Genomic DNA, 27741 nt, shown 5'->3' on the forward strand with positions numbered 1-27741 from the left:
CAAGCGGTCTACATAGTCTGCCGCCTCTAAGCATTCATCAAGCTCCTCAACCGCAGTGATAGACGTGTCGTAAAATGATGCACAAGCCGCCTCAAGAAGCGCTTCGGTATCCACATCACGAAACCCAGACCGTTCATCAGTATAGCCGATGAACAGCACGGCCTTTAGACAAGATGTTTATATGGCCGATGCATCGTTTATAACCAGCTTTAAAACCAGCATCCCGGGCACGTTGCTTAATCAAGTCTATACCAGTTACGGTCTCAGGCGCGTCCAGGATAACTTTAATAATCTGCAACAAAAGAGCAATAAGATTATCACGTGCTAATTCAAATAAATGCAAAGGCACCAGATACTTACATGTGCAATACCGTGACACCGCATCCACTCACGGTCAGTCTCAAGCTGGTTAAACGAAGAGGTAAGGCCATCTCTAGCCTCGACAGCCTCGTTAGCCCGCTTTTCAGCTATAGTCACGCGGGCAGTAATGTCTGCAAGCTTGGCCTCGCGAGTCTGCACATCAGCCTTTCAAAAGCAAGAAACAAAGTTTGTAAAAAATTATTCAACATTCTCGAAAGGCAGAAGGAAAGATCAAACAGAAAAGGCAACTCATACCTGAAGGCTCCCAACGACCTGGTTCAAACGGGTGCGATCAGCATTCGCTCCTTCAAGAGCCTTAGAAACGCGGCCCTCCCTCTCCCTGGCCTCTTCAAGAGCCTTTGCAGCACGGGCCCCCGCCTCTTTGGCCTCTTCAAGCGCCTTTATTAACTGGGCCTCTGCCTCCAGGGCCTTAACAGCAATCGCTTCGGCCGTAGCCTTCTCCTTGCCCAAAGCAGCATTCGCTGCCTTGGCATTCGTCAACTCCTGACGAACACGAAACAATGTTTCATTCTGTTTGGCCCAAGATACTTTCCAGCTCTTGCGCTCATCAGAAAGTTTTTCGTTCCAACTCTTGCGTTCATCAGAAAGTAACTTAGCAAGAGTACGAACCTGTTTAAGCTCAGCAGTTGCAGCCCACTCCTCGGTCTGCTTATGCTTTTCAAAAGCATCCTTATCCTTTTCAAGCTGCTCCGCACCCGCACGAGCAGCCTTCACCAACTCCTTCGCCTCGGCCCGCAAGCGCGCAACTTCCTCCTCCCTGCGGCCCAACACCTTGTAGTCTTCCAGGATGGCATTCGCCACTATGGAACTTTCCACAAGCATGGTGGAAAGTTGGTTGATGCGAAGTTCACGGGGGACGGTACGGGCATGATCAGCTTCAAATGGGGTGCCCAGGCCACCCAGAATCTCCTTACAAGCAGAAGGATCATTCGAAATATCATCCCCCTGCATAACAGTCCAGGGGGGTCGGTGATAGCTCGTACTCCGATCCTGGGTATAGGTGCGGTAGTAATACTCCAGTTCAGACTCTCCAGGCTGAATTGGAGGCCCTCCATAATCCGCACCACCAGAAGCGGAACCAGAAACCTTTTCAGCAGCAGGAGACTTCTGCGTTTCAGCATCAGATTTCTGTTTCCCAGCATCAGAAAATCTCAAGTCCAAATCATCAGCGTCATTTGGAAAGATCAGATTGTTGGAAGAATCAACAGTATCGAAAATCTGGGACGCAGCTTTCCCCACAGTCTCCTCTGCCTGCACCGGAGGATCAGGCACCACCTTGGCAGAAGGATCGGTGGATTCTTTAGTCACCCCCGCATCCGTAGCTGTGTCATGCGGAGGAGAAGAAGGCATCTCAAACAAAGAGGAAATGTCCCTTTGTTGCGGTTCTGCAAAGCAAAAAAGCAATAACTATCAGAAAACAAGTTGTGCATACAAAACTCTTGCAAAAGTTATAAATCACTTACCAGCAGTAACCGCAGGTTTCTTTTGCGTCAGACCAGTGGACCTTTTGGCCTGTAGCCTCCGACGTTTCACCTCACCAGCACCAGCAACTTTCTGCTCGGGTTTCCTTTTCTCTCCAGCAAGTGTGGAACCCGCAACAGTCCCACCTGCAGCCGCACCACCACCTCGAACACCCAAACCCTCAAGGGTGTCAGATACTACCACGTAATCGGTATATCTGCGGTAACAAGAACGAGAGATACCTGCGGCTTGTGGCACCAAAGGAGGGGCAACAGAACCCTCAGGTTTTCCCTTACCGCGACCCTGCGCGGGTTTCTTCAGCTGTTTCCTCTCCACATGTTTCTTAGGGCCAGTTTTCACTTTAAACTTCCCTAAGTCTCCAAGATTACCTGCGTTCGACAAAACCAAGCAAGCAAATCAAGGGGTGAACTTTAAACAACAAAGGAAGTTTTAGAATGTACCTTTGCCCTGCGGCAGGGGTGCATTAAACAGATCACGTGTGGGAACGCGGAAATTGCCAACAATCTCCAAGTTAAAACCTTCACGTTCCCCAAACGGAACCAACTCAACCTTCCCCTCGAAGTCCGGCTCAAACATCCTCCATAAGGGAGCATCCGCTGATAAAACACATGCAAAGTCAGTAAAGCAAGTAAAGGGAACAAAGAAACCGCACAAGGGTGATAATGCTTACCACCACTTTTTTCCCGCACAACAGGCCTTGCCTTCCTATCAGGCCTGGTTAGCATCATCCGCAACACCCAAAGTTCATTGTTGCCCAATTTCTTAAGTTCAATAGGCCTCAGCCTAGAGAACCAATCCACAGTGCTTGCGGTAGCAACCGGAATATCTTCCGCGGTAACACCCACATTCACGTTCCGAAAGGTCATGTTGGCATGCACCCATCGGCGGATCTACAGGGGGTCAGGGGGGTCCGTTGACCCCACGGCCAGCCGGATTTTCCCTTAAACGGAGTGCTCGACGAAATATTTTTTAAAGGCTTGACCCCCTTGTTTGTCTCCTGTAGGGTATATAAAGTTAAAAGAAAAAAAATAGAATATTTTTGAAGTTCTCCGGCCAAGTTGCGGTGGTCCGGCGGCGGCCCTATTAAATCCGGCGAATTGGTAGAGAAGAAGAGTAGAAGACCATTAAGGGGTTCTGTAGATTAGATATGATTTAGTATTTGTTATGCCCTTATGGGCTTTTAACCTAACAGGCCCAAGTAAAAAAAAATAAAGAAAACCTAATATTTTATATTCAAAACAACATAATAAGAATAACAATACATAGCGTGCGGTTCTGGCTGCTGCTCTGAGCATACATCATTCCATTGATTCTTGAAAGTTGGAGTCTACACTCTTCCCAAGATGAAGTAAGTATTGTATCATAATTTTTTTCACTTTTTTACTGTATCACAATAAATAATAAATAAATAGTTGCAACCTACCAGTAGGTTTTCTTTTTCTTTGTTTAACTTTTTTTTTTATTCTATCACAATAAATTGATTAATAGTTTAATAGTTTAATTTAATTTGTTTATTTTTTATGCTTTTATATTTATTATTTAAATTACGATTAGGATTAGGATTTATTGTTAATTTATATCATATCTTTTTATCATTGAATATGTAGAAACGCACGTATGACAAAATACTATGGTAAAATACCAAAACCAAGTATGGAGACTTCATCAAACCCGTCAATTACTAATGAAACTAATAAAAGAAGTCGAGAAGAAGTTGAATTATCTGAAGATGAAATAGTTGGTGACCCGGCTTTGCGAAAACCAATTAATGATTATTCGGTTAATATTCGAGAGGAAGTAAGAAGACGATACATAACGAAAGGCGCTTGTCAACCAAAAGGTCAAATCTTCCCTACAACGAAAATTTGTTGACATATGAGAAAGTTTCATGAAAAGTGGTTTGGAGAATTTGATTGGTTAGAATATAGTGCATCAAAAGATGCTACATTTTGTTTATGGTGTTATTTATTCCCCATGGGAAATAAACATGGCGATGATGTCTTTATAAACCATGGTTTTAGAAACTGGAAAAAGGCATGTGAAAGTTTTCGTGACCATGAAGGAGGTTCGAACAGTAGACATAATCATGCTAGAGTTCAGTTCGAATTATTCAAAGATCAAAGGCATAATGTAAACAATATGTGGTCACAACACACTAAGCAAGATGAGATTGATTATCGTATTCGGTTAACCGATGTTGTTGATGTTATTCGATTCCTTTTAAAACAAGGTTTGGCATTTCACGGGCATGACGAGTCTACAACTTCTAACAATCGAAGTAATTTTCTTGAACTTGTAAAATGGTATTGTGAGCATAATGATGAAGTAAATAAGGTGTTGAATTTAAAAGTTCCTGGAAATCATCAGTTGACTTCACCTAAAATTCAAAAGGAAATAGTTAATGCTTGTGCTACGGAGGTAAGAAACATTATTGTGAATGAGGTTAAAGGGAAGTTCTTTTCTATTTTGATTGATGAGTCTCGTGATTGTTCTATAAAGGAGCAAATGGCAATGGTTTTGAGATATGTGGATGATGGTGGAGAAGTGATTGAACGATTTGTTGGGGGTAGTGCATGTTACTGACACTTGTGCATCATCTTTAAAAAGTGCTATTGACAACTTCTTTGCAAAACATGGTTTAACTATGTCTAGAGTTAGAGGTCAAGGTTATGATGGAGCTTCAAATATGTGTGGCGAGCTAAATGGGTTAAAACAAAAAATTTTAGATGAAAATAAGTATGCGTTTTATATTCATTGTTTTGCTCACCAGTTGCAGTTAGTAGTGGTAGCTACATAATCCGAAGATGCATCTGTAAGTTGTTTTTTTGATTACCTTGGGATAATTGTAAATATTGTTGGAGCTTCATGTAAAAGGAAAGATTCGATTAGGCAAAAACAATATGGCGATTTTGTTAAACGTATCGAGATGGGTGAAGTTTGTACAGGAAAAGGAAAAAAACCAAGAAATGAGTTTAGTCCGAGCTGGTGACACTCGTTGGGGTTCGCATCTTAAAACTATACATCGACTTTTAGACTTGTGGAAACCAGTGAAAGAAGTACTTATTGCTTTGTCTAGAGAGGGTTCACATAGAAAAACTAAGGGAACTGCGCTTAGTATGGCTGAGAAAATGGAAAACTTTGAATTTGTTTTTATTGCTCATTTAATGTTGAATTTATTAAGAAAGACAAATGACTTGTCACAAGCCCTACAGCTAAAGAATCAAAATATTTGTAGCGTTGTTCGATTGATTGAAGATACGAAATATGATATAAATAAATATAGGGACGATGGATGGGAGGAGTTAATAAAAGAAGTCACTATATTTTGTGCTCAAAATGAAATTCATATGCCTAATATGGAAGACGTCATTCCAGGACGAGTTAGAAGGACAATTGATGATGAACCATAAACATATCTCCACCGTTTTCGTGTTGATATTTTTTATCAGGTACCTTATTCTTTTATGTTTTAGTTTGCAAAGTTTAACTTATTACATTTTATGTTAACGAACTTTAAATTGTCTTCCAATTGTTGTTTTAGGTTGTTGATCTTCTTCTTAATGAAATGAATGAGCGTTTTACTAAGTCTAACTCGGAGTTGCTTACGTGTATTGCCTGCCTTGATCCTAGAGATTCATTTCAATCTTTTGACCGTGAGAAGTTATTACGGCTTGCCGAGTTATATTCAGAAGATTTTACTCAATTTGATCTTGGTCAACTAAAGATACAACTAGATCGGTATATTTCAAATATAAGAAGTAATGAAGCCTTTTCTGGTCTTCAAGATATTGGACAACTTGCAAAGAAAATGGTCCACATGAAGTATCATATTACTTATGCACTCGTCTATCGACTACTTGAGTTGGCATTGGTCTTGCCTGTTGCAACCGCTACTGTCGAAAGATCTTTTTCCGCAATGAAGTTTATCAAGACGGATTTACGCAATAAGATGGGTGATATGTTTCTCACAGATGCATTGGTGTGCTATGTCGAGAAAGATATTTTTGATACTGTTGAAATTGAAGCAATTTTGCAAAGGTTTCAAAATATGGGACCCCGTAGATTACAATTACCAGCTGTTAAAAAAAAATAATGGGTGTATGCTATGAATTATGAATAAAGTTTTTTTTTCTATTACAACCCCCCGGTTAAGAATCTCTAGTTCCGCCTCTGCATGCACCACACAGGCTTTGACGTAGAAAATTTCCTCTTCCATTGGGTCAGACCCTTGGGAGGTGTCATCAACTTCAGGCTCCCATGTCGTTGATTAAAGGAAAAAAATCCAGTGTTTACCGTTAACTGGTAGAACCGTCGGAAATTCTCAACAATAACGGCCAAACCATGAGCACGGAAAGTGTACTCGAAGTTCCTGATCCGGGACATCCCAAATGGACTCAGTTGGGAAATGTGAAGGTGATAATATTCTAACACCTCGGCAACAAACACCGTCACAGGCAGTCGGAGGTTGCCATCGTTGAAAAACTCAGCCCACACAGTGATAAAACCCGCCGGAGCATCGGCAACAGTGTCACCTTCTTGTGGGTAGGTTGCAGCCCATTCGTCGGCCATTTGTATACTGGTCATCAGGGTCTTAAAGTGACCCTTTGACCACTTCAGTACCGGTAGACCACCACCGGGTACACCACCATCGTCTTCGTCTTCCTCAGCCGCCACCGGCGACTGCTGTTCAGGGTTTTCACCCCCCACATTGTGTGGATTTGATGGTTCAGCCATTGAGATGAAGAAAGAAAAGAAAATGAGTGCGAAAACTCAAAAGCTCTCACCGGGATTTCAGAAAACTTATCGGAGAAGACAAAGGAATCTTTTCTCTCTTGCCGGAAAATTTTGAAATTTTGAAACAAGTGAGGGGAAACCACGAACGGTTTCCCCTTATATACTCATCGCAATAAATGCGACATGGAAACCGAATCATCACGTCCAAAAAGAGCGAATTATGCGGTGCCACGTGTTCAGCGACGGTTCCGCTGATGGTTACCACGCACGCGTGGCCGCCCACGCGCCTGACATTAGAGACGTTTACACTCCTGCTACAGTGCATTTATGACCTCGGGCAGTGCAAATGTCCTTTCATTTCAGCACATGCCAGGAAATCTCAACAACTTCCACCAACTCACACGTGCGCTCAGCCATGTATACAATAAAAAGCGACAACATTATCCAAACACAAGCGGCATGCGGTTTCTCTGGTATACCGCACCATAACCCATACCGCACGTCGTTTTTTCACATACACCTAAAAATAGCCAAAAATTATATCTTTCCATGGTTAAGGGGGTATAAACACATCCACACATACCCACGAGCACACGTGGAATATGCGGAGATGACACGCACGAGCCCGTACAGGTGTGTCAGATACTCAGAACCAGCGTTGTTCTTTGGACTGAACCGCATCTCAGGAACAGGTAAACCGCATTGCCTTCATTCTCTTCAAGCTTCAAATCCCTCCTGTCCGGTTCACAACCACAGAGGGTGCGGAAACAGCTTTTTCGTCGAAAAGAAGGAGGGGAATGTACGCGAACGCACATCAGCAACCCTGACTCCTGATCCTTCAAGAGCCACATCCGAGCAATACACTCGTTTCAAGCGAGTATGGGGTTACAAAACCACAGACACTCATGAGTCGCTGCGGACACACCCATAGCTCCGCAAATGGTTGCTACGGAAGAGCCACAGCTAAGTCATCACAACGATGAACGAAGCTACTTCAAGGAAAGCTCCTCGGCATTGGAGCGTGAAGGAAAGTGGCTAAAGAACAGATGCGAATGAATTTCCCACTCACCTAAAGAGGTCTCGTCGAACAACAAGTGGCCGAACAGCGGTAACAAGTCTGCTTATGACTTTGTTGACCTACTTGTAAGACGGATAGAATAAACAATGGTGGGCATAACCATGCCTATGACCATGTTTATTTGACCATTATCCGGATTCAAATTGTTCGACCAAACACAGCCAACAATGATGTAAGTATCCAACATTGTTCAGCCAAACGTGGCCAACAATGCCAAGCAACGAGATAACCGCAAAGGACGTGCGGTTACTTGAGAGCTAATTGGAAGAACATGAACACCCCACAAAAGGGATCATGATCTCATGCCTAATTACTGCTGAAGACCACTCTCTTCTTAATTCACCACCTCAGAGGTTGGTTCGAAGTTTGTGCACATCTTCAACCACCATCTCAGAGGTTGGTTCGAAGTTTGTGGACACCTCTAGCAAGATCTCAAAGGATGGTTCGACACACCAACAGGTGGCACCCAACCCTGATGAGATCAGACGCACGTAGCCCATGCTACCATATCAAAACCCAAGGCTGAGAATTTTGCATCAGACGAAACTTTTTCATCGGTACGGAAGAGGCGTCAGATGACTCTTTCGGATCTCCAGCTTGATTTACGAAGAGCAAAGACCATCTACATGGCCTAGAATCTTCTCCAGACTCCAAACTACCTTCTAGACACCATAGTCCAGTACTCCTCCCACATGCAACTTGCATATGGCAACAACACTAGACTGGGGGACTTGAAGGGGTATGGTCCTGGATCTCGCGTCAGCACGACCGCGAGTGACCATTACCCTTATCAAAACCCCCACTAACTAACAACCTACCTGTGTCCGTGCGGGAACGCGCAAACACAGTGGTTGAATCCAATCTGCCCAATGATGGAGGACTTACTTGGAATATGAGAACGGTATAGTGATGCGGCATGGCACCGCATCTGGTGTATGAAAACGGAAGTATTCACAGCGATGCGGCCTAGCACCGCATCCATTGAACACTTCTATCAATACAAGGGAGCTGGATAACAGCAACAGTCACCACAGACGATGATGCGGCTTGGCACCGCATCTCGCGTATTTCTTGATCAAAGAGTGAGACGCGGGAACATCTACAGTTACCGCAAACAGCGATGCGGCCCGCACCGCATCCTGTGCACTCAGCAAGGGGGACTGACACCACAGAGCAAGTAGCACCAATGGCAGCCGCCTGTCAGGTCTACGTAAGCGACAGACTGACGTGGCTTCACCTCCACAGCCGACATGCCTGACACACCTGCAAAGGTGCAGCATGTCGTCAGTCTATCCGTCCACCTCCTCCTTCACTCCTCGGCTATAAATACCAACCCCAAACCAGGTTTGAGGTATCTCTTCACAACTCCCTCACTACTACTACTACTATCATACTTTGCTTCTCAAGCAGACTACTGATTCTCACGCCGGAGAGTGGTAACAAGGAGCACCCCCACCCCATCCTCCTTGTTATGAGTCACGGTTTGTTTCCTTGTGCAGGAGATCAACCAGCGGACGACCTAGCCAGCGATCCTCGAGAGGAAGGGATTAACCCTTCTCGATGAGACCAGTGTGTTAACCCTACCCGGTTAACCATTGCTTCATCAGGGTTGCATATGTGGAAATGGGCTTAAGACAGTTGGTGTTAGCGCAGGTTGATTGAAGATGAAGGGAGATGGATCAAGAAAGGAGTGGACCAGCGAGGGTTGAGAAAGATTGGCAAACAGAAATTGCGTTTCGTCAAACGTGACGTGTTGTGAGAAGATTGTTTTGCCGGTAGCGATCTCAAGGCGTCGGTACCCTTGATAGTTGGCTAGATACCCGAGGAATACGCACAATGTGGACCGGGGGACGAGTTTGTGTGGACGAGTGGCGGTAAGTTGTGGATAGCAAAGGCATTCGAACACATGGTGATGGTCGTAAGCGGGTTGTCTTAGGTAAAGTAGAGAGGTAGGAGTTTGATATAGGTATAATTTTGTGGGTAAAACGTTGTGTAGGTAGGATGCCGTGTGTAGAACTTCGACCTAAAAAGTAGATGGTAGCTTGGCATGAGTGAGGAGAGTGAACATGATTTCGTTTAGGAGACGACGACGATGATGACGGCGAGGGCGAAGACAACAACAACGGGGTGCTATTAACCTTTTTCAGTCTCCGGTGGAAGGGCACTAGTACCGTTTAGCCTTACAACTAACATTGATAAATAAAAAAAATTATAGAAACAAAATAAAAATTTTAAAAAATACGAGGCAAATACCTTTTTCTCGAATACGAAGCATTGGAAAATAACACCATGTTACAAGTGGTGGTGGAGTTGAACGCATGTTGGACTATGACTTGAGCCCTTGTCAACGTCTCCATTATGTTGGGCATTTAACATGTTTATCTATATTATCTTATTAAAGGCGGCCGAGAGTTCCTTTTGGCGGGACGGTTCTTTTTTCTTTTCCTAGGATATTTCCTTATTTGGTTTGGTTTGAATCAAATCACATGAGTAATAATGAAAAGATACAAACTAACATTATATATATAAGGGTGTCCGGAGTGGGGGCGGCAAACCCACTCGGCACCGATCGACAACCAATGCCCGGTGGTTTACCGAAATAGTTTTGCCGATTTGGGGGGATAAATTGGTGAGAGGTTACCGAATAGGGGTGAGGGAGAAGAGGGGAGAGAGTGGGGGTGTGGGGTGGGGTCCATTCCAATCTCAACCAATCACACATTTTTCCTTTTGTTATAAATAGTTTACCACTTCACCACTTCACCAAGTGTCTAACCATTGCCAACACTTTTGAGCATAGTTTACCACTTTGACATGACACACTCTCATTGGTTGATTTTTTAGTTTGGCACTCTCAAGTGTCTAAACACTCCTTATACCCTAAGAATGTCTTACCATGTATATTTATTAATATTGGAGTTGTTTTTCATGTAGCTTCACCATCATATAACTCTTTCAAGGACTTGTGTGGAACGCCAACACTTCCTCGAACCAAAGTAAAAAATTAAGGGTGCAATGTGATCACGTGTCAGTCACATTTGATGAATTTGTGTAACACCTTAAATTTTACAAATAACAAAGCATATAGTATCTCTAAGCACACGATAAATGTGTGTAAGATGTAAAATATTCATATCTAAATGTTTACCGAAGCTTAATTTTAACAAAATTAATGCAATGCCCATATTTTTATAAGAATATTTATTTCGTTTATAACTTTTAACTGGGCCAATTTTTTTCCCAACTGAAACAGAATGTGGGGGACTTAATTCATAGAGATTATAATATTTTCAACTACCATATAGTTGTAATTATATAAACTATAGTTTTAAATGTAGGGTGTAGTTGAAGCTTAAACATGATTTAAGAAACCTGATAAAGATAAATTATATATAAAACAATAAGGTTTTACAAAAGTATTTTGATCCGATCCTGAGGCTTGTCAATTGGGGTGTTTTACAATAATAATCTTTCATGGCACAAGATTCTGACGAGTGTTACTACAAAACCAAAAAGAGAAATATACATTAATCCATGAAGTCAATGAATATGTTTACCATCTTCCTAACCTTACAACTAGTCGACCTCCAAAAATTGCCACTCATATCAACTTTACTATAACCTTAAAATACATCACTCAATGCATAATCTTTACACCTAGTGAGCTCATGGACATGACATAACAAACAACAAAAAATGGTTAATATAAGGGGTGCATGCCTAATGAGTTGAGGGGGGGGGGGGGGGGGGACTTCACCCACACAATCATAAATGTCATGTCATTTTTCCTCTCATTTTCCCATCTTGCCGAAAAAACCTACGGAGTGGTTTCCCCCAAATCATTAAAAAAAAAAAACTTGAGATTGGTTGAATACTAGTGGGCCCCACCCCGCAAGCGGCAACCTTTCCCCGATTGATCTCCTCCCCGCGCGGCATATTTTGGTGGCGGCGGTGTTTGCCGAGTGGCAAAGGGGCTTGCCGCACCCCTTACCGCTTCCACCCCGTACACACTAACATATATAGTGAGCATGCTATAATTAAAACATTAAATTAAATAATCATGAAAACTTTAAACGTAAAGCAAAACTGTAACACTTCCATTCCTTGTTGCCAAAACATTTGGCACTAGATATCACAACATTAATACATCATCTAAGAGGGACTCCATGACAACCTATTAAGGAGGAGGGGTGTCGCCTAATTTTGCGCTTTTGAGAGAACAAGTTGTTTATCAAGTACTTTAGGTCTTATGGAATATGCAAGACCTACCAAAAAAAAAAAAAAAAAAAAAAACAATTGACATAACTATCCATTACAAGACAACTAGCCCATAACTAACTTCCCAATCCCATGCCCACCCAAAAGTTTTAATAAAATTATAGGAAGTTAATTAAGTCCCAAGAATCAATATGGTTAGTGTGCCACTAACAATCTCAAAAACTGACAATTATATAATGGAACTCTTTGCTAAAAGAACATATATAAATGTATAGCTAATTTTCATTAATGCACCTTGATTCTTTAAGCATTAGTCAAGTCCTTTATTTTGTAAGAAGAAAGCTAAAGACTCAAATTTCAGGAGATACCTCCGATGACCCAGTCAGCTTGGTTTGTTTATCTCGTAACCATATTTCAAACATAACCTTTAAAAATTGTATACTATTGTATATACTATTGTATTGTATATACTATTAATACAGAAAGTTAATGAATAGTAAGTATATATTTGTTTTAAAGGTTTTTTAATTGTGTTATTTAGTGGTTTTTTATATGTGTTATGTGGTTCTTTTATATATCTTATGTAACTTGCGTTTGTTTTTCACCGATGTAATTCACGTGTTAGTATTTTTTGATCATATCAAGATTTTTTTTCTTTATGGGTTGCTGTAACGAGTGTAGGTGGCGTAACAAAACAAACCGATACCGATCAAATTCCCGCCGTATACTATTAATAGACAAAGTTAATGAATAGTAAGTATATTTGTTTTAAAGGTTTTTTTATGTGTTATTTAGTGGTTTTTTATATGTGAATGTGGTTCTTTTATATATCTTATGTAACTTGCGTTTGTTTTTTTTATTGATGTAATTCACGTGTCAGTATTTTTTTATCATATCAAGATTTTTTTTCTCTATGGGTTGTTGTAACGAGTGTAGGTGACTTAACAAAACAAACTGATACCGATCAAATTCCCGCCGTGTTGGTATATTTTTGGTCATATCATGATTTTTTTCTCTATTGGTTGCTATAACAAGTGTCAATACTGTAGTTAAACGAACTGATACCCACCCACCGCGCAACACACGGATTTAATAACACTAGTTTAAATAATAGAAATTTCATGGGCTTTAAAAGATATTGAGGCCAAGCCAGAACCATCTCAAGCCCACTCTGGCTTTTGACCCATCAGGTATGGCCTTTTAATTCTCAACCATATGCATTTTTGCATGGCTGAAAATTAAATATAAGAAACTTCATTTTTTACATTTGTTCTCTATCTTCAACTAGTTATTTTCTACCCGTGCGTTGCGGCGGGGATCCAATGACTGCAAAATGTGTGTCAGCAACAGCAAGCAGATACCGAATATCAAAACATAAATAAAATGACGTGGTAAGTATAGGACCCACACGTCCTACACGTTGGAAATTCGATTGTTTTCAATTCAGTTATTACGGTGCTATCACGTTAAAATATGGAGGAGCTCAGTTATTACGGTGCTATCACGTTAAAATATGGATGAGCTCGGTACCGGTAACGGCACCGAAAGTATCGATTCGAAAAATCATCGAAATTAGTTACCGGCACCGAAAATGCTCGGTACAATACGGTATGGTATTTGAAGCTAAAAAAAATAAATACAGGTATGGTGCTAGACCGGTGTCGAACCGAAAGTAACGATTCTGAAAACGCCAAAAGGTGGGTACCAAATTGGTATCGAGAATGATTTGGTATAGTAAATTTGGTACCAATACGATACCAGTTTGATTATAGGATTTGATACGATTTGCTCATCAATAATCTAAATAATCAAATTAATTTTACATGCTACAATTCATTCATTACAGAAAAAGACAAAAAAGAAAGCAAAATAAGTTGTTGTGTATATAAAACCCAATTCAAACAAAATACAGTTTACTTACGGTGTGTATGAAAAGTAATATAAACGGTGCAAGTACTTGCATTGCTACGTTGTTATAGGATTTGATGAGCTCGATACCAACCGTACCGAAAATACCTTTACCGAAATCTCTAAATGTGGGTACCGGTACCGAATATACCTAGTATGGTACGGTTCGATACCGGTCGGTACTGGTACGACACCGGTATTTGAAGGTAAAAACCGGTGAATACCTGTGCAGAACCGGTACCGAAAATACAACGGTTTGATAGATTTGAGACCGGTACCTATACCCGATACCATTTGCTCATCTCTTAATGATGTTACCATTCTAATCTATTCTAATTCTAATTTTCATTTAAAATTTTAATTTAAAATTAATTTAAAATTCTAGATGTACTGTTCATTCAGTTTAGATTTTATTATATATAAATTTAAATGTCAAACGTATAATTCATATTAATATTTTCTAAGTGTCTTGTGGCTGATTCTAATGCTATATAATTTTTGTTTTTTTGTTTTTTACATGTTATGACTGTTGGATGGTTGTGCTTAATGCTGGGCTGAACATGGGTTATCTCGTAGTGGGCTTAACACATCTGTTCGTGGGCTAAGTTGCTGAATGGGCCTTTAGGGCATCTGCTGAGTGAGCTGCCATATAAGTGCTACTGAGGAAGTTAGTTGAAGATGATCATTAGTTCAGTATCTCTCAACATTAGATTGACGCACAATTCTCTTTCGTCTCTCTCTAGAACTCTATAGTTCTTTTAGATCTAGGGTTTATAGTCTTTAACCCGTGTAGATTGTGTAAAAGATTGAAGTCAGTTCATCATGTTGATGATTTGACTCTTAGAGTTTGGAGAGTGTGTTGCGTCTGAGATTTGTTTCTTGTCTTTGTTGCTTCTTATTTTTTAAGTATGATTGGGGTTGGTCTATGGCTGTTCTTGGTTTGATGATTTCTTTGGCGTTTTTCATACTTTCTTTTTTTGATCATAAATCAGTAGGACTGGGGCCGGGTTCACTAAACCGCCTTTGTCCTTGAAGATTTGTCATGAGAAAGAATCACCGGTCGGGTTCTTAGAAGCATAGGCACTCCAAAGGTTAGATCGTTCCATTTCTCTTTATATATTTTTTCCTCACACGTGTTATTGTATTTAGGCCTTATATGTGTGCATTTATTACTTATCTTTTCCTTCAATCGTGATATGTGATGCACTTCTATAGTTTTTTTTTGTTATGCTTGATCATGTGTGGTTTGAAATTCTTTATTGTGATGATAGTCTCGTATTTTTTCTCTTGTGTAAGAGATAATTTTCTGGTTATAAAATCATGCGATTTTGTGTTTTGCCAGAGGTTGTGTAGGCTATAATTGTGGTCTGGTATAGAAGTGTGTGCTTCATGTTATATGCAGACTTGCTTGTTGAATTGTGTGATTCATTGTTTGTTGTGAGGCTTATCGTTGATCTAGGGTGTATCGTATAGCCAATCTGTCAGATCTGATGTTGTCTTTGTAGACAGATCGTTGTGTTAATGATTTGTTAGAGTATAGATCAGTTATGTTCACCTTCACTGTGGTTTCTTTAGAAGTCTCTGGAGTAAATCTGAGATCTAGAGTTTTTTTGCATGTTGAACTCGTTAGATCTTGTAGGTTTTGTCTTAGATCATTATATTGATGGTCTAGTCTAATCCGTAGAGTTTCTGTAAAGATCTTTAGTGTTGTTTTGTGAGTGTGTTCTGGTTTAATTAAAACTTTTTGAGCATTTCAAACGGTATGTTGATACTAAAGTTTAAGAAGACTTTATATGTATATCTTATTATTTTGTGTCATTTGATTATGTGGTTTGTGGCATTTGTGAGTACATCTTGTTTTGCATGTCTTTGTGATTCATGGAAGATGTCTTGTAAAAATAAACAAAATAATCTTGACTACATGTTATATATAATTACTTAATCATGTATTTGTTAAAGTTTGGTTTTCTTGGTATTTTTCATGAACGTGTGGTTTTGGTGTATCTCTTAGAAACGTCAAGGTGGAAAAATTATGTTTGTTTTGACTATTCGGGGTTTTGCCAATTTGGAAGATTCTATTTTTGAGATTGGAGGATCTTGTGTTTTTTGAGTTGTTATTGTGTTTGCATCTCATGTCACATTGTCATAGTTGTCTAGTTTTGTAATCTTGTCAGCTGAAATGTGAAATGTATGGTTCGTATATTTTTTTAATCAGATGTATGCTCAAGATGTTTTGTGACTCTTTACAACCTTGGTGTTTCTTGTGTGAGGTTCTTTGGCTATGAAATATGTTGTCTAATGTAGTATCAGGTGTGTCAAGTTTTATCAATTTTAGAATCTTATCAAATTAAGCTGTTAATGTTTTGAGTCAAGTCTTTTCTGTTGGATATTTTAGTGTAATTTGAGATTGCGCGTGACATACAAATAAGAGTGCACGCTTATTTGAATGTCATCGGGACTAACGGGGGATCCAAGGGGGCAGCGCCCCCGAGAGAAGCGGGGTCCAATGGGCGGCAGCCCCTGGCGGGGTCCAAGGGGCAGAGCCCCTGGCTGGGGTCGAGCTGCCAGGTCAGAAATTAAATTTCGGGCTAAATATGCACTTTTGAAACATGAGGGACCAAAGGTGTTTTTGTTCAAAACAAAAACTGCAGGCAGTTATGGAAAACTGTAAATACGCTCTCTCAAACGTTTTTCCAAACCCTAGACGAATTAGCAGTTCGTCAAATCCCTCAAAAAATTCTCTCAATCAAATTCTCATACAGAAATCTAGAATCAAATCTGATTTTATCCGATCAAAGATTGGTAGCCACTCCAATTGTTTGATCTGAAAGTGATTACACGACTTCAGATTTATCCAAGCAATTTCGAAATTTTCCAACATTTTCCACTCTTCTTTCTCAATGGTTTTCCTACATTAGTGTTAGGGTTATTGTGCAGTCTCTCTCTATGATTCGTTTCTAGGGCTTGAGCATGTTTGTTCGTTTACCTGTTAGATTGAGTAATTTCTGAGAGTAGGTGATCTTGTTGATGATCTATATGTGAGCTGTATTAGATTGTTGAAAGTTGTTTATTGGTCAGATAAAACTCATGTAAATCTTGTTTGTTTAAGTGAAAAACCACAATTTTAGTCAAGTTTTTTTCTCAAGCACATCTATGACAAAGTATTTGGTTTGTTGTTTTCTTGTTTACACATATGATTATCGTCTTTCTTTTCCAACTTTTGAGTGTTATCTCACAAATCATTGTGTCCTGAGTGATCATATTCGTTTTTTGTGTGTTAGTTCAACTAGTATTTGTATATGATCATGTCACTCATGTTCATAGTCCCGTATAAGATCTTGTTTTAGTGATGAAGTTTTTAGTTATTGATAAGGGAAAAAGTTTGCCTAGACTTGTTTGTATTGTGTATCCAGTTCATAAACATGTGAATCTAGTCTTGTTCGTTAGATTTCATGATATATCTGAAAATGGGGTTGTATTAAAATCTGACTTGACTTTTCTTTTTAGTAATTATATGATTAAGATTGAGGGGTGGTTATGTTTATCAATCTTTATATCTTATTTTCTGCTTGAGTAGAGTCATGAAGTCGTATCAATGTCTGTGGAAATCTGCTCGTGGTTTGATGTAATGTCTGTGTAGAAGATTGTCTTTGTTTTTTAGAAAGGTTATTGACTCGAAGTTAATTCTCTAACTGTTGAATCATGAGGTTAGATGTATTTGTTCAAGATTGTTTCTTGAATGTTGTTGCAGCTTTATGTGTTTTCTCTTGTGTGAGAGATTTTCTTTTGTATTATAATCTTGTGATTATATTCGTTATCAGAGTTTGTTTAGGCTGTAACTTTGTTTACTGGTGTAGAGTCGTGTGATTCTCATGTTATTAGATTTGTCTTGAATCATGTGATTCAATGTTTTGTGGTTCATGTTTTTTGTAAAGTTGTAAATGTATTGATTAAATCAAATGAGTCTTTACGTTCTTTACGTTTTTTACATGAACTCAATTCTTTTCAGATGTTGTTCTGAGTTTTAGAGTTGTGTGACTCTATGTTTTATCAGATTGTTTCTGATAGTATTCTTGAATATGCTAAATCAGTTTTTAGTCGGACTATGTTTTGTTCTGATTAATTATATCTGGTTTTTGCAGAAAGTTATGTCTCGTGGCATATTATTTGATTCATTTCAGTTTTCTCTCTCCAGTAATTCTTCTCAAGATTATGGGTTGTTGATCTTGTTAACAATTGTAGATCTTCGTAGCCTGTTTAGGTCTTGTTTAGAGTGTGTCAGGTCTTCGTGTTGTCGATCTGAAGTTTGAGGTTGAGAGTGGTATTTTGTTGCGAATCTGTTTTGTGAATCTAAAAGTTTGGTTGAAGTTGAGAATAAATCTCTGATTATCTAATTAGAAGTTTTTGATTAAACAGAATGTTGTGTTGTGTAATCGTCTTAATATGTTTGTTACTTTTGGATATTAAATTGTAGGAGGAGCGTGTTCAGGAGTTAAGGATGTAAATATGTCTTGTTCTCTTCAATATTCCTAGTAAAAGTTTCTAATACATATGTTTTTTCTTTATTTGCATAATACACTTCACTGGAGGTGGGCTTCCAAAGGTCTGTAGTCGGGCTGCTTCAAAGATAAGCCAAATGTTTGGTGCTGCTGGACTGAGATGATCATACTGGGTTCACCTTCGGGCCAAGACACGGCCCGACACATCCATCAAATGGGCTTCGTTCAAGACGATTTTCACAATGTAAACACTAAAAAAGTTTTGAAGATTTGAAGAAAGTATTCAGGGAAGTTCTTTGAATTTGTATCTTTTGTTTAAATACTGTTGTTTGGAAGGTCAGCTTCATCTTGTGAGTGTTCAGAAAATTCTTCATCTAAACTACTGATTATATGGTTAAAAAGAAAGAAAACATTCAAAAATAGAGTTTTAAAGAACGCTTTGATTTTGTATTAAACATGTGTTTAAACATGCTTAAATATATTTGACTATTAAATTGAGGGGGGGGGGGTGTTGAAATATCTCTATCTTCAATTTAAATGTCAAACGTATAATTCATATTAATATTTCCTAAGTGTCTTGTGGCTGATTCTAATGCTATATAATTTTTGTTTTTTGTTTTTTTACATGTTATGGCTGTTGGATGGTTGTGCTTAATGCTGGGCTGAACATGGGTTATCTCGTAGTGGGCTTAACACATCTGTTCGTGGGCTAAGTTGCTGAATGGGCCTTTAGGGCATCTGCTGAGTGAGCTGCCATATAAGTGCTAGTGAGGAAGTTAGTTGAAGATGATCATTAGTTCAGTATCTCTCAACATTAGATTGACGCACAATTCTCTTTCGTCTCTCTCTATAACTCTATAGTTCTTTTAGATCTAGGGTTTATAGTCTTTAACCTGTGTAGATTGTGTAAAAGATTGAAGTCAGTTCATCATGTTGATGATTTGAACCTTAGAGTTTGGAGAGTGTGTTGCGTCTGAGATTTGTTTTTTGTCTTTGTTGTTTGATGATAATACAATCCGTGTTGTTTTTCTTATTGTTTAAAGTCTCTGAGTACCAATTTTGACAACATTAGATTACGGTAAATCAGATGTTCGTAAAGAAGTTTCTATTACGGTGTATTTCGTATTGGACACCTTGGTGGTGTGACGTATTGTTCCACTCATATCATTGCGTGCTTCATGACACGATTCTAAACACGAGATGGAAGTAATAAGCTTTCTGATTGTTATATATAACTTATTTAATGTACACGGTGAGTAACGTGTAACTTATTCAACCCATTTTTGTAAACATGTTGTGTCAATTGAGTTAAACTGGTTAACCTATTTACCTATATACAATCTGTTTAAGCCATTTTATTTCAATCTACCAACTTAGTTAACACATTTACAACTTGATTACAACGCATTTATAACACGTTTTAAACCTAAATTTTCTTTTGGCAAGTCTAATTTGAACTTACATTTAAGAAATAGATTGAAAACATGAACTATAACATGTCAAATTTCTTTTTATTATCAGATCAAATGAAAATCAAAGTTTAAATATAAAAAAGTATTAGACATCTGACCCCTTCTAGGCTCGAGCTCCATATCTAAAATTCGAATTAAACTTGTGAGTAATATTTAAAGCTCGAGCTCGGCTCGTATTTGACTTGTTTATCATTAATTAATTAACTATTTTCTTATTTTGTTTAGATACATTTATAAGTATTTTATGTCTGTAAAATTGATATATAGCATAATACATTTACATTTATAATTATTTTATTTCTATAAAATTGATATATAGCTTTAGGGTAAGGATAGTGTAAAAAGGGCCTAAAGTATGAGAAGCGTGAGAAGTGTATTATAACACTATATATAATACTATATAACACCATATAAACACCGTATAATAATATGTAACACCATATAATACCATATAACACTATGTAACACTATATAACATTATATAACAAATATAACACTATACATCTATAATAGACATGCTATCAGACAAACTATAGTGTTATATTTGTTATGTAATGATATATAGTGTTATATGGTATTATATGGTGTTACATATTGTTATACGGTGTTTATATGATGTTATATAGTATTATATATAGTGTTATAATACACTTCTCACATTTCTCACACTTTGTACAAGATCCTCTACCTATAGCTTTATACGTATAATTTAATTATTTTTATCATATATTTATATATAAAAGTTATTACGTAATTGTATTATTTAATATTGTAAATAAAAATTCTATAAAGTATAATCAACAGAGGAGCAGCTCCAACAGAGGGCCCGGCTCGTTTAAAACGTGCTCCGAGAGTCCGAGTAAATCCGAACATCTGCAAAATGGTCGAGTAAAATCGGATATTTTGCAATGGAGATTTAGATGACCCATAAACAGCGTAACACGTGTCATAGCATTCGCTGCTTCTCTCTGCCTGCCTGCCACACATAATCTCCATACCGGAAAATTCTACCCACCCGTGGTACCGACCGGATATCTCTTTCCTCCAAGGTCAGTTTACTCTACATCTCACTTCACTTTCTGTTTCTATATACGATTCTGTTCACTATTCATTCTCCATTCAGTTAACTAGTGCACTCTAAGTGTTTGATAAAATGCCTATGAGGGTTGCATTCAGAGCGATTAGCACAATTTCTGATTATTCTTTAGTCAATCTTCGCATGTATTGGAATGTGGATTGTACTTTCTCAAATGGTGGGAATTGATCATCCAAACAACACATACTAACCTAACCTATAAATAATTTAGGCCCTAATTGTTTTCTATGTTGTTTGGTTTGTTAGTTACTAGAACATTAACTAACATTTTGTCCAGAAATAGTTGGGGGTTAGGGGAACGCATCAGCTACTGCTCTGAATGAATGAATGATGAGTATTTATACTTCCAAGTCTCCTGGAAAATGTCAAGTCCCGACGCAAGATGGAAGCGAGAGAAGGGTTAGATACGTTCTAGCAAATGTTTAGATAAAACTAGATTAGGGGAAAGTTTATTATCGTATCAAAAGTTGTTTCAAACGTTACAAATGAGTCTCAATTATAGGCTATTGTAACAAACGATTAAGTTCCGTTTGGCTTATTGACTAGAGACTTTAGTTAATAGCATTAGTTGTGTTCCAATGGTGTAGGGTATAGAGAGATCAACAAAATTGATAACGGATGAAAATATGAAACCAAAGGTGGTGGTGTAGACTGTAGAGATTTATGGCAATGGAGAAGCTAAACAATGCTGTAAATGGAGCACTCTACTTCAAGAACTTGAGGATAAGTTCTTTCAAGTGAGGGAGAATGATGAGGGGCTGATAAACCGAATGACTGACTCATACATGGGTTGGTGGGGATGTGAAAAAAAGAGCGAAGAAATGGGTACATAACTCCAAAAAAATTATCATCTAAGTTTCTTTCTATGATTCACATTTCATATTATATAGCTAGTTATTTTGACCGAAATTGATATTTTGGTTGTGTTATCTATTTCATTTAAGTCTCTAATGTTTGAAACCGCTTTTGATACGATAATAGACTTTCCCCTATTAAGGATTTATCTAAACATCTGCTAGAAGGTATCTAGCCTTTTCTTCGTTTTCTACCTACATCAAGTCCCTAAGCATATTCTTTCCTTTTTATCTGTAACTTAGTGGCATAAAGTTACAGGAACACTGAGTTGTTACTATCTGAATTAAGTCCTCGTTACTTCACCTGCCTTATACTGGTTATAATCATAGTTGTTAATAGCGGCTATAGCGACCGCTGTAGCGCGCTATGTACCCATGCGACCAAGGGTCGCTATATGGGTCTTAGCGATCAATAGCGAACTTAGCGACAGTTAGGTTTTTTTTTGGATGTTAATATCAATTAGATATAGCTATAAAATAGCTGGATTTATAGGTTTTTGTTAAATATACATGGAAAATAGCATATATACAAGTGTATTTTGATGTAATATACATATAAAAATTTTCAAAATTCTTTTTCTAGTGTAATCGCTATTTATTAATAGCCGTCGCTATTTGTCGCTATTCACTACGTAGCCTATAGGTGCCCTGTCGCTATTTGTTGCTATTCGCTACGTAGCCTATAGGTGCCCTGTCGCTATTTGTCGCTATTCGCTATCGACAACTATGGTTATAATGATGCCCTTAAGAACATATTATCTTGGGGAATTAATAGAAATTATGAGTAGCTTTTGTAGCATGTTTCACATTTTTACATGCCAAAGTGCCAAACCAGTTCTTGTGTTAAATGCTGTCGGGTACCAACTCACCTTTATTGTCATGTTAGATAGTCAAATGATTGATGTAAGCTAACGCATGGAGATGGAGTTTCTACTTTCCATGATACATTTCATGAAACTTAGATCTCAAATTGGTTGGTGTGTAATACTCTAATTAGCTAAAGGCTATGGATATGAAGCAAAATTTGATCTATTAATTATTTTTAACAACTATTATTACTTAGTTACTTACTAATGCTTGTATATATTAGGATACCAACACAATGGAGTGTCATACGATGAGCACTTCGATACAAGGATTGTCATCTTGGTAAGACTATATATTGGTTTAACTTTGGCAAGGCAACAGTAACCGGCTTCTTATTTTCTGACTGTTTAACACATTTTAGAAAGTAATTTTAATTTTTTTTCCTTTTTATATACAAAATATTTGGTAATATACATAATGCCCTGCAATTTCCTTGACAGTCAACGTGGCAACAGACACATATCATGGTGTTATCACTATAATTCGGCTCCTTTGTCTTTGAGGAAGAATTTTTGGAAGTTATCTCATTGTATGAAAAATGGTAGACACTATGCCCATTCGAGAGTACTTTGTTTGCCCACCACTCTTGAGGAAGAATTTTCATCAATGCAGTCAAAGAATTACTCAAAGGATGACAAATATGCGTCTGATTCGTTCTCAGAAGACGTGTCTGAACAACTGGTTGACAGTGATCAGGTTTTTTTAACTCGTGTTATATAAGTCTGATTTGCATAATAATTCTGGTTTGCATAAGTTTAGTTTTTCTTAATGCTACTTATATTTTTTATGGATAGCTAAAGTCACTCATTGCTGATGCTGAGAGGGCAAAACTCTTGAAGAAACTGAGTGAGGCTAATCAGCACAATAGGTATCTCAAGCGTCAGGTATTTAACTACCATTTGAGTATGTTTTAAGACACATTATGTTGTAGATTGATCTATGAACAGAATCAATTCACAAAGATCCTGATCGGGTTAAAGGGGGCAGTGGCTACGGCTGTGTCATGTTACAGAAAACACCACAGGAAATAGAAACGTAGGGCTACCTAGAATCAATACTAGATACATGATACACCACTAGTGCTAATTATAGGATCCAAAGAACACCATCTACCTTGCCAAAGGTAAATTAGCTAGCTCACAAGTTTGTAAACTAACAAAAAAAGGGTAATGTAATTTCTCTGCCCTTTTCTGCTTCATTCGATCTGTTACATAGAGAATTACATCATGGCAAAGAACTGCTACTAAACATGGGTTAGCTACCTTTGACCCCTTAAACATAACTGAAGAAAAATGCAGAAATAAATATAAAAGAAAGAGTAAAAATGCAATTTACGTCCTGTGGTTTCCGGGTGGAGTCAACGAGTCCCCGCTTTGAGATTTGGGATGGCTGAGCCCTCGCTTATGAAAAGCGCTACACTTCGCGTCCCTAAAGCCAACTCAGTTAGTTAAGTAACTGAAACGTCCATTTTTCCCTTTTTCCTCTTATCCACCAATGTCCCTATGGTTTAAAACTATTATTCTTTGAGTCCCTACGGGCATCAGTTTTTTTTTACCCGCCTAATCCAAATAAAGTACATTCATTATCGGTCCCTATGGTTTTATAAAGTATATAAATAAATTGTATTTAAAATGTGTAGTTTGCGAATATTAACGTAAGATTAACATAAACACCCATCATAACATACCAAAAGTCATAAAATTAGTTATATTACATACCAAAAGTCATAATAGTTGTATTACATCCCAAAAGTCATAAAATATTACATACCACAAACTCAAAAGTCTTAAAATTAACATGTTATGTTAATTAAAATAACACCTACGTTAAGTTAACATAATAAGTCATAATATTAACATAATAAGTCATAAGTTCCATAACATCTGGGCAAGGGGCTGGGGCTGGGGCTGCGGATGGAACATGTGTGTCCACTCCAACGTTAAGTTGTTCCAAAACCTTAAAACAACTTGAACGTGCACGTCAGGTGGGTCAGGGTACCGGCGACTATGACCCTAGCTACAAAAGTGGTACGGGTGTACAGTAGTGGTTTGGGGGTTTGAACTGAGGTCAACAGTCGGAGACGGGTTTTGGTTTGCTGGGTTTGGTCGTCGGACGGGATCGGAGGTGGGTTTGGGTTTGGTGGGTGTAGACGGGATCAGAGGTGGCAGTGGTGGTGATGGGCTCGCAGTTGTGGTTAGACGGTTGGCAGTGGTGGTGGGGGGTTGGCAGTGGTGGTGAGACGGCGTCGCAGGTATGGTGAGAGGGCGATATGGCCGGAGAAGATGTCCTTGGAGACGGGGAGGAAGGAGAAGTGCGTGGGAAATGGTTGGGGACTCAAGTAGTAAGGAGGAAGATATAGGAGAGTGTGTGGTTGTTAATGGTATTAAGTAATACTTAAATGACGGTTTTGCCCCCATCTAGTTATGTGAAACTATGGTTTTGCCTCCATCTCAGTTAGGTGTTAACTGAAAAGACTAACTCAGTTAGCGTTAGGGATGCGAAGTATAGCGCTTTTCATAAGCGAGGGACTCAGCCATCCAAAATCTCAAAGCAGGGACTCTAGTTGACTCCGCCCGGAAACCACAGGGCTGTAAATTGCATTTTACTCTAAAAGAAATAAACAACTTGAACATGGATGTTTGCATGCGTTACGGACTTACGGGTCATGGGGCGGTGAAAACCAGATTGACCCAATTGGCAGATGGGTTGAGTAACTGCTCCGTTGGCATTGTAACGGCTACTGCTAGCGCTATCACATAAGATATCTATTATATTCTGTTTCAAGAATATATCTTTTCACTGATAATTGAATTTACTTTTATCTGCAGTTGATTGTCAGGGAGGAAGCTTTTGCGCAGTTTAAAAGTGAACTTGCTGTCACTGAACTTGAGATTCAGGTTAACTCTTTAGTTTAGTAAACAAAACTTCAATTATATTTATATGTTTGCTTTACATGTTCAATTTGTGTTATTTTTCTAACTTCCTTCCTGCAGGCATTGTTAAGCATGGCAAAAGAAATTGCTAGTTATGGCATTCCAGCAGGTTCAAGAAAAATAAATGGGAAATACATTCAGTCTCTTCTTCTTTTACAGTTACAAGGTATGATGATGACATTTTACAGGGTTAAAGTTTCAATTATTAACCGGTCTAACAAATCTTTATCCTTTATCGTCTTATAATGCAGGCATGCAAGAAAAATTAAAGAAACAAATTAAGGATGTAGAACTTGCACAGTCGAAAGAGGTGACCTTATCCTGGTCTGGCATGGCAGAGGTGTGTGGTGCAATTGTGTTGACTTTGACTTTTGGCTTAGTAACTGATATACACCCGCATTTTGGTTTCAGAGTGTGCAAGTAATGGGCTCATTTGATGGCTGGAGTCATGGAGAATATTTATCAGCAGAGTATACCGGTTCTTACACTAGGTTCTCCACATCAATAATGCTTAGACCCGGAAGGTACGTAATTGATGTATTGTGAACTGAAAGTTAGCGTATATGCGTTTTACGTTTTGATTATTTTATTTGTCACATTAATCAATGAAGGTACGAAATCAAATTCTTGGTGGATGGAGAGTGGCTTCTGTCACCGGAATACCCGACTGTTGGGGAGGGATTGATGGAGAACAACTTGTTGGTAGTCGAATAGCACGTCAAAGCTTTCATTGACATTCTCTACCTAGTAACTATATTTACCAGCATTGTATATATAACTGAAAGTTGAACACTCTAGCAAATATTATGTATCTTGTGATTCTAATTATGCAACTTTACATGATTTTGTGTAAACACCTTGTTATAGGCATAGGGGCATTTTGGTCTTTATGGAAAAAAGCTTTTTCCATCATTACAAAAATGAGTAATAACCCCCAGTAGAGGCAGTAGAGGCTGGTACGATTCAATTCAACATTTTGTTAAACTTTCCTTTGTCCTAAAAAATCATTGTGTTTTTGTCATCCTAATACAATCGTAACGTTTCATTTTCTTAAAAGCTTCAGTTTTGAACTTACTAGTTTGTGCATCCGTCCTTAAGATATGAATGGCCGGCAGAATTGGGTACGGACAAAGTTTTACATTTTACATTTTTTTCGGTTTAGAATTATTGGGGCACCCAATGGTACTACCAGTGGCGGATCTAGGAAGTTTTGTCAGGGGTGCAAAATATCGGTCGGGATAAATAGCGTCATGTCATGAACGGTCATCGGGTTGGGTCATAATGGGTCAACAAGTGGTTTGAGTTAGATAGCGTCATGTCATGACGGGTCAACGAGTTGAGTCATAACGAGTCAACAATTTATCTTCGATCACTAATAAGTGGTTGAAATTAGGTAAACTGAGTAAGGCAATCCAAAAATTTGTAAAAATAGATATGGTAATCTTATTGTTAAACTTATAAATATAATATCTTATTTAGTGATTAAGTATATAAATAACAGAACCAATTGGCTCCAATGGTACCCGCAGCCATTGAAAGTCATGCTAAAATGGAAAGTGTAGTGACGCGGGTTCGACCCTTGTGGTGCCCATATCATGGAGGTAGTGACCGGGGCTATTTGCTAGCATCATAACCCTTGCGGGGTGGGATGATGAGCAGGGGCGGACCTAGAGGTTACCGGGGGGTAACCTCCGCTACGGCTTGGCTCGGAAAAATTTGACGTTTTTAGTGTAAATTTTGGAAAAATTTGATGTTTTTTCGATTTCGTTACGGCTTATTTATAAAACGTTACGGCTTGGCGTGAATCCTAGATCCGCCACTGATGATGAGTACCCAAAAAGGTACTGGGCCAGAATTCCCTTCACAATCTTTTTTATATAAATAATAGAAGCTACATATAAATTTTGATTTCAATCCAAACACGTCCCACATGCAAAACCAAAGTAGAATTTACAAAGTAAAAAATTAGCGGGTTGGAATAAAATATTAAGGAGTTAGGGGCCAGTAATAAAGAATTGATATACAATTTGATCGGATGCCTATTGATTTTAAGTCATTTTTAGACCAAAAATAGATTGCATTTAAGAAGTTCAGGGGGGGGGGGGGGGGGGGGCTACGACCCTCATAGGCTTCATGTCCGTCCGCTCGACCAATCTCGCGCTGCCATATCAATTATATACAAAAGTACTCTAGAACCACAAAACATTGGTTGTGCCTACCCA

At 38.6% G+C, this 27741-nt stretch overlaps 2 protein-coding genes across 2 annotated transcripts; both read left to right on the top strand.

Moving 5' to 3' along the window:
* Positions 1 to 4763: 4763 nt before the first annotated feature.
* LOC110876491 lies at positions 4764 to 5956 on the top strand. Its single transcript, XM_022124662.1, has 2 exons — positions 4764 to 5243; positions 5405 to 5956. Exons 1-2 carry the CDS (start codon positions 4764 to 4766, stop codon positions 5954 to 5956), a joined length of 1032 nt encoding a protein of 343 aa, XP_021980354.1.
* Positions 5957 to 20600: 14644 nt separating this feature from the next.
* LOC110878950 (protein PTST, chloroplastic) lies at positions 20601 to 26373 on the top strand. Its single transcript, XM_022127349.2, has 9 exons — positions 20601 to 20818; positions 22810 to 22868; positions 23027 to 23282; positions 23381 to 23470; positions 25415 to 25483; positions 25580 to 25685; positions 25771 to 25859; positions 25931 to 26043; positions 26131 to 26373. The coding sequence occupies exons 2-9, from the start codon at positions 22822 to 22824 to the stop codon at positions 26231 to 26233; spliced, it is 873 nt and encodes a 290-aa protein (XP_021983041.1). The 5' UTR covers positions 20601 to 20818; positions 22810 to 22821; the 3' UTR covers positions 26234 to 26373.
* The last annotated feature ends 1368 nt before the right edge of the window (positions 26374 to 27741 follow it).

The sequence above is a fragment of the Helianthus annuus genome, chromosome 9, assembly GCF_002127325.2.
Source record: "Helianthus annuus cultivar XRQ/B chromosome 9, HanXRQr2.0-SUNRISE, whole genome shotgun sequence".
Taxonomy (NCBI): Eukaryota; Viridiplantae; Streptophyta; class Magnoliopsida; order Asterales; family Asteraceae; genus Helianthus; species Helianthus annuus.

Excerpts from the sequence above, each read along its gene's own strand:
- LOC110876491 (XM_022124662.1), top strand. The coding sequence starts at position 4,764 with ATGGCGATTTTGTTAAACGTATCGAGATGGGTGAAGTTTGTACAGGAA. Across the intron at positions 5,244-5,404 it reads AAGACGTCATTCCAGGACGA|GTTGTTGATCTTCTTCTTAA; the intron begins GTTAGAAGGACA and ends TTGTTGTTTTAG.
- LOC110878950 (XM_022127349.2), top strand. The coding sequence starts at position 22,822 with ATGGAGTGTCATACGATGAGCACTTCGATACAAGGATTGTCATCTTG. Across the intron at positions 22,869-23,026 it reads ATACAAGGATTGTCATCTTG|TCAACGTGGCAACAGACACA; the intron begins GTAAGACTATAT and ends TTTCCTTGACAG. Across the intron at positions 25,860-25,930 it reads CCTGGTCTGGCATGGCAGAG|AGTGTGCAAGTAATGGGCTC; the intron begins GTGTGTGGTGCA and ends TTTTGGTTTCAG.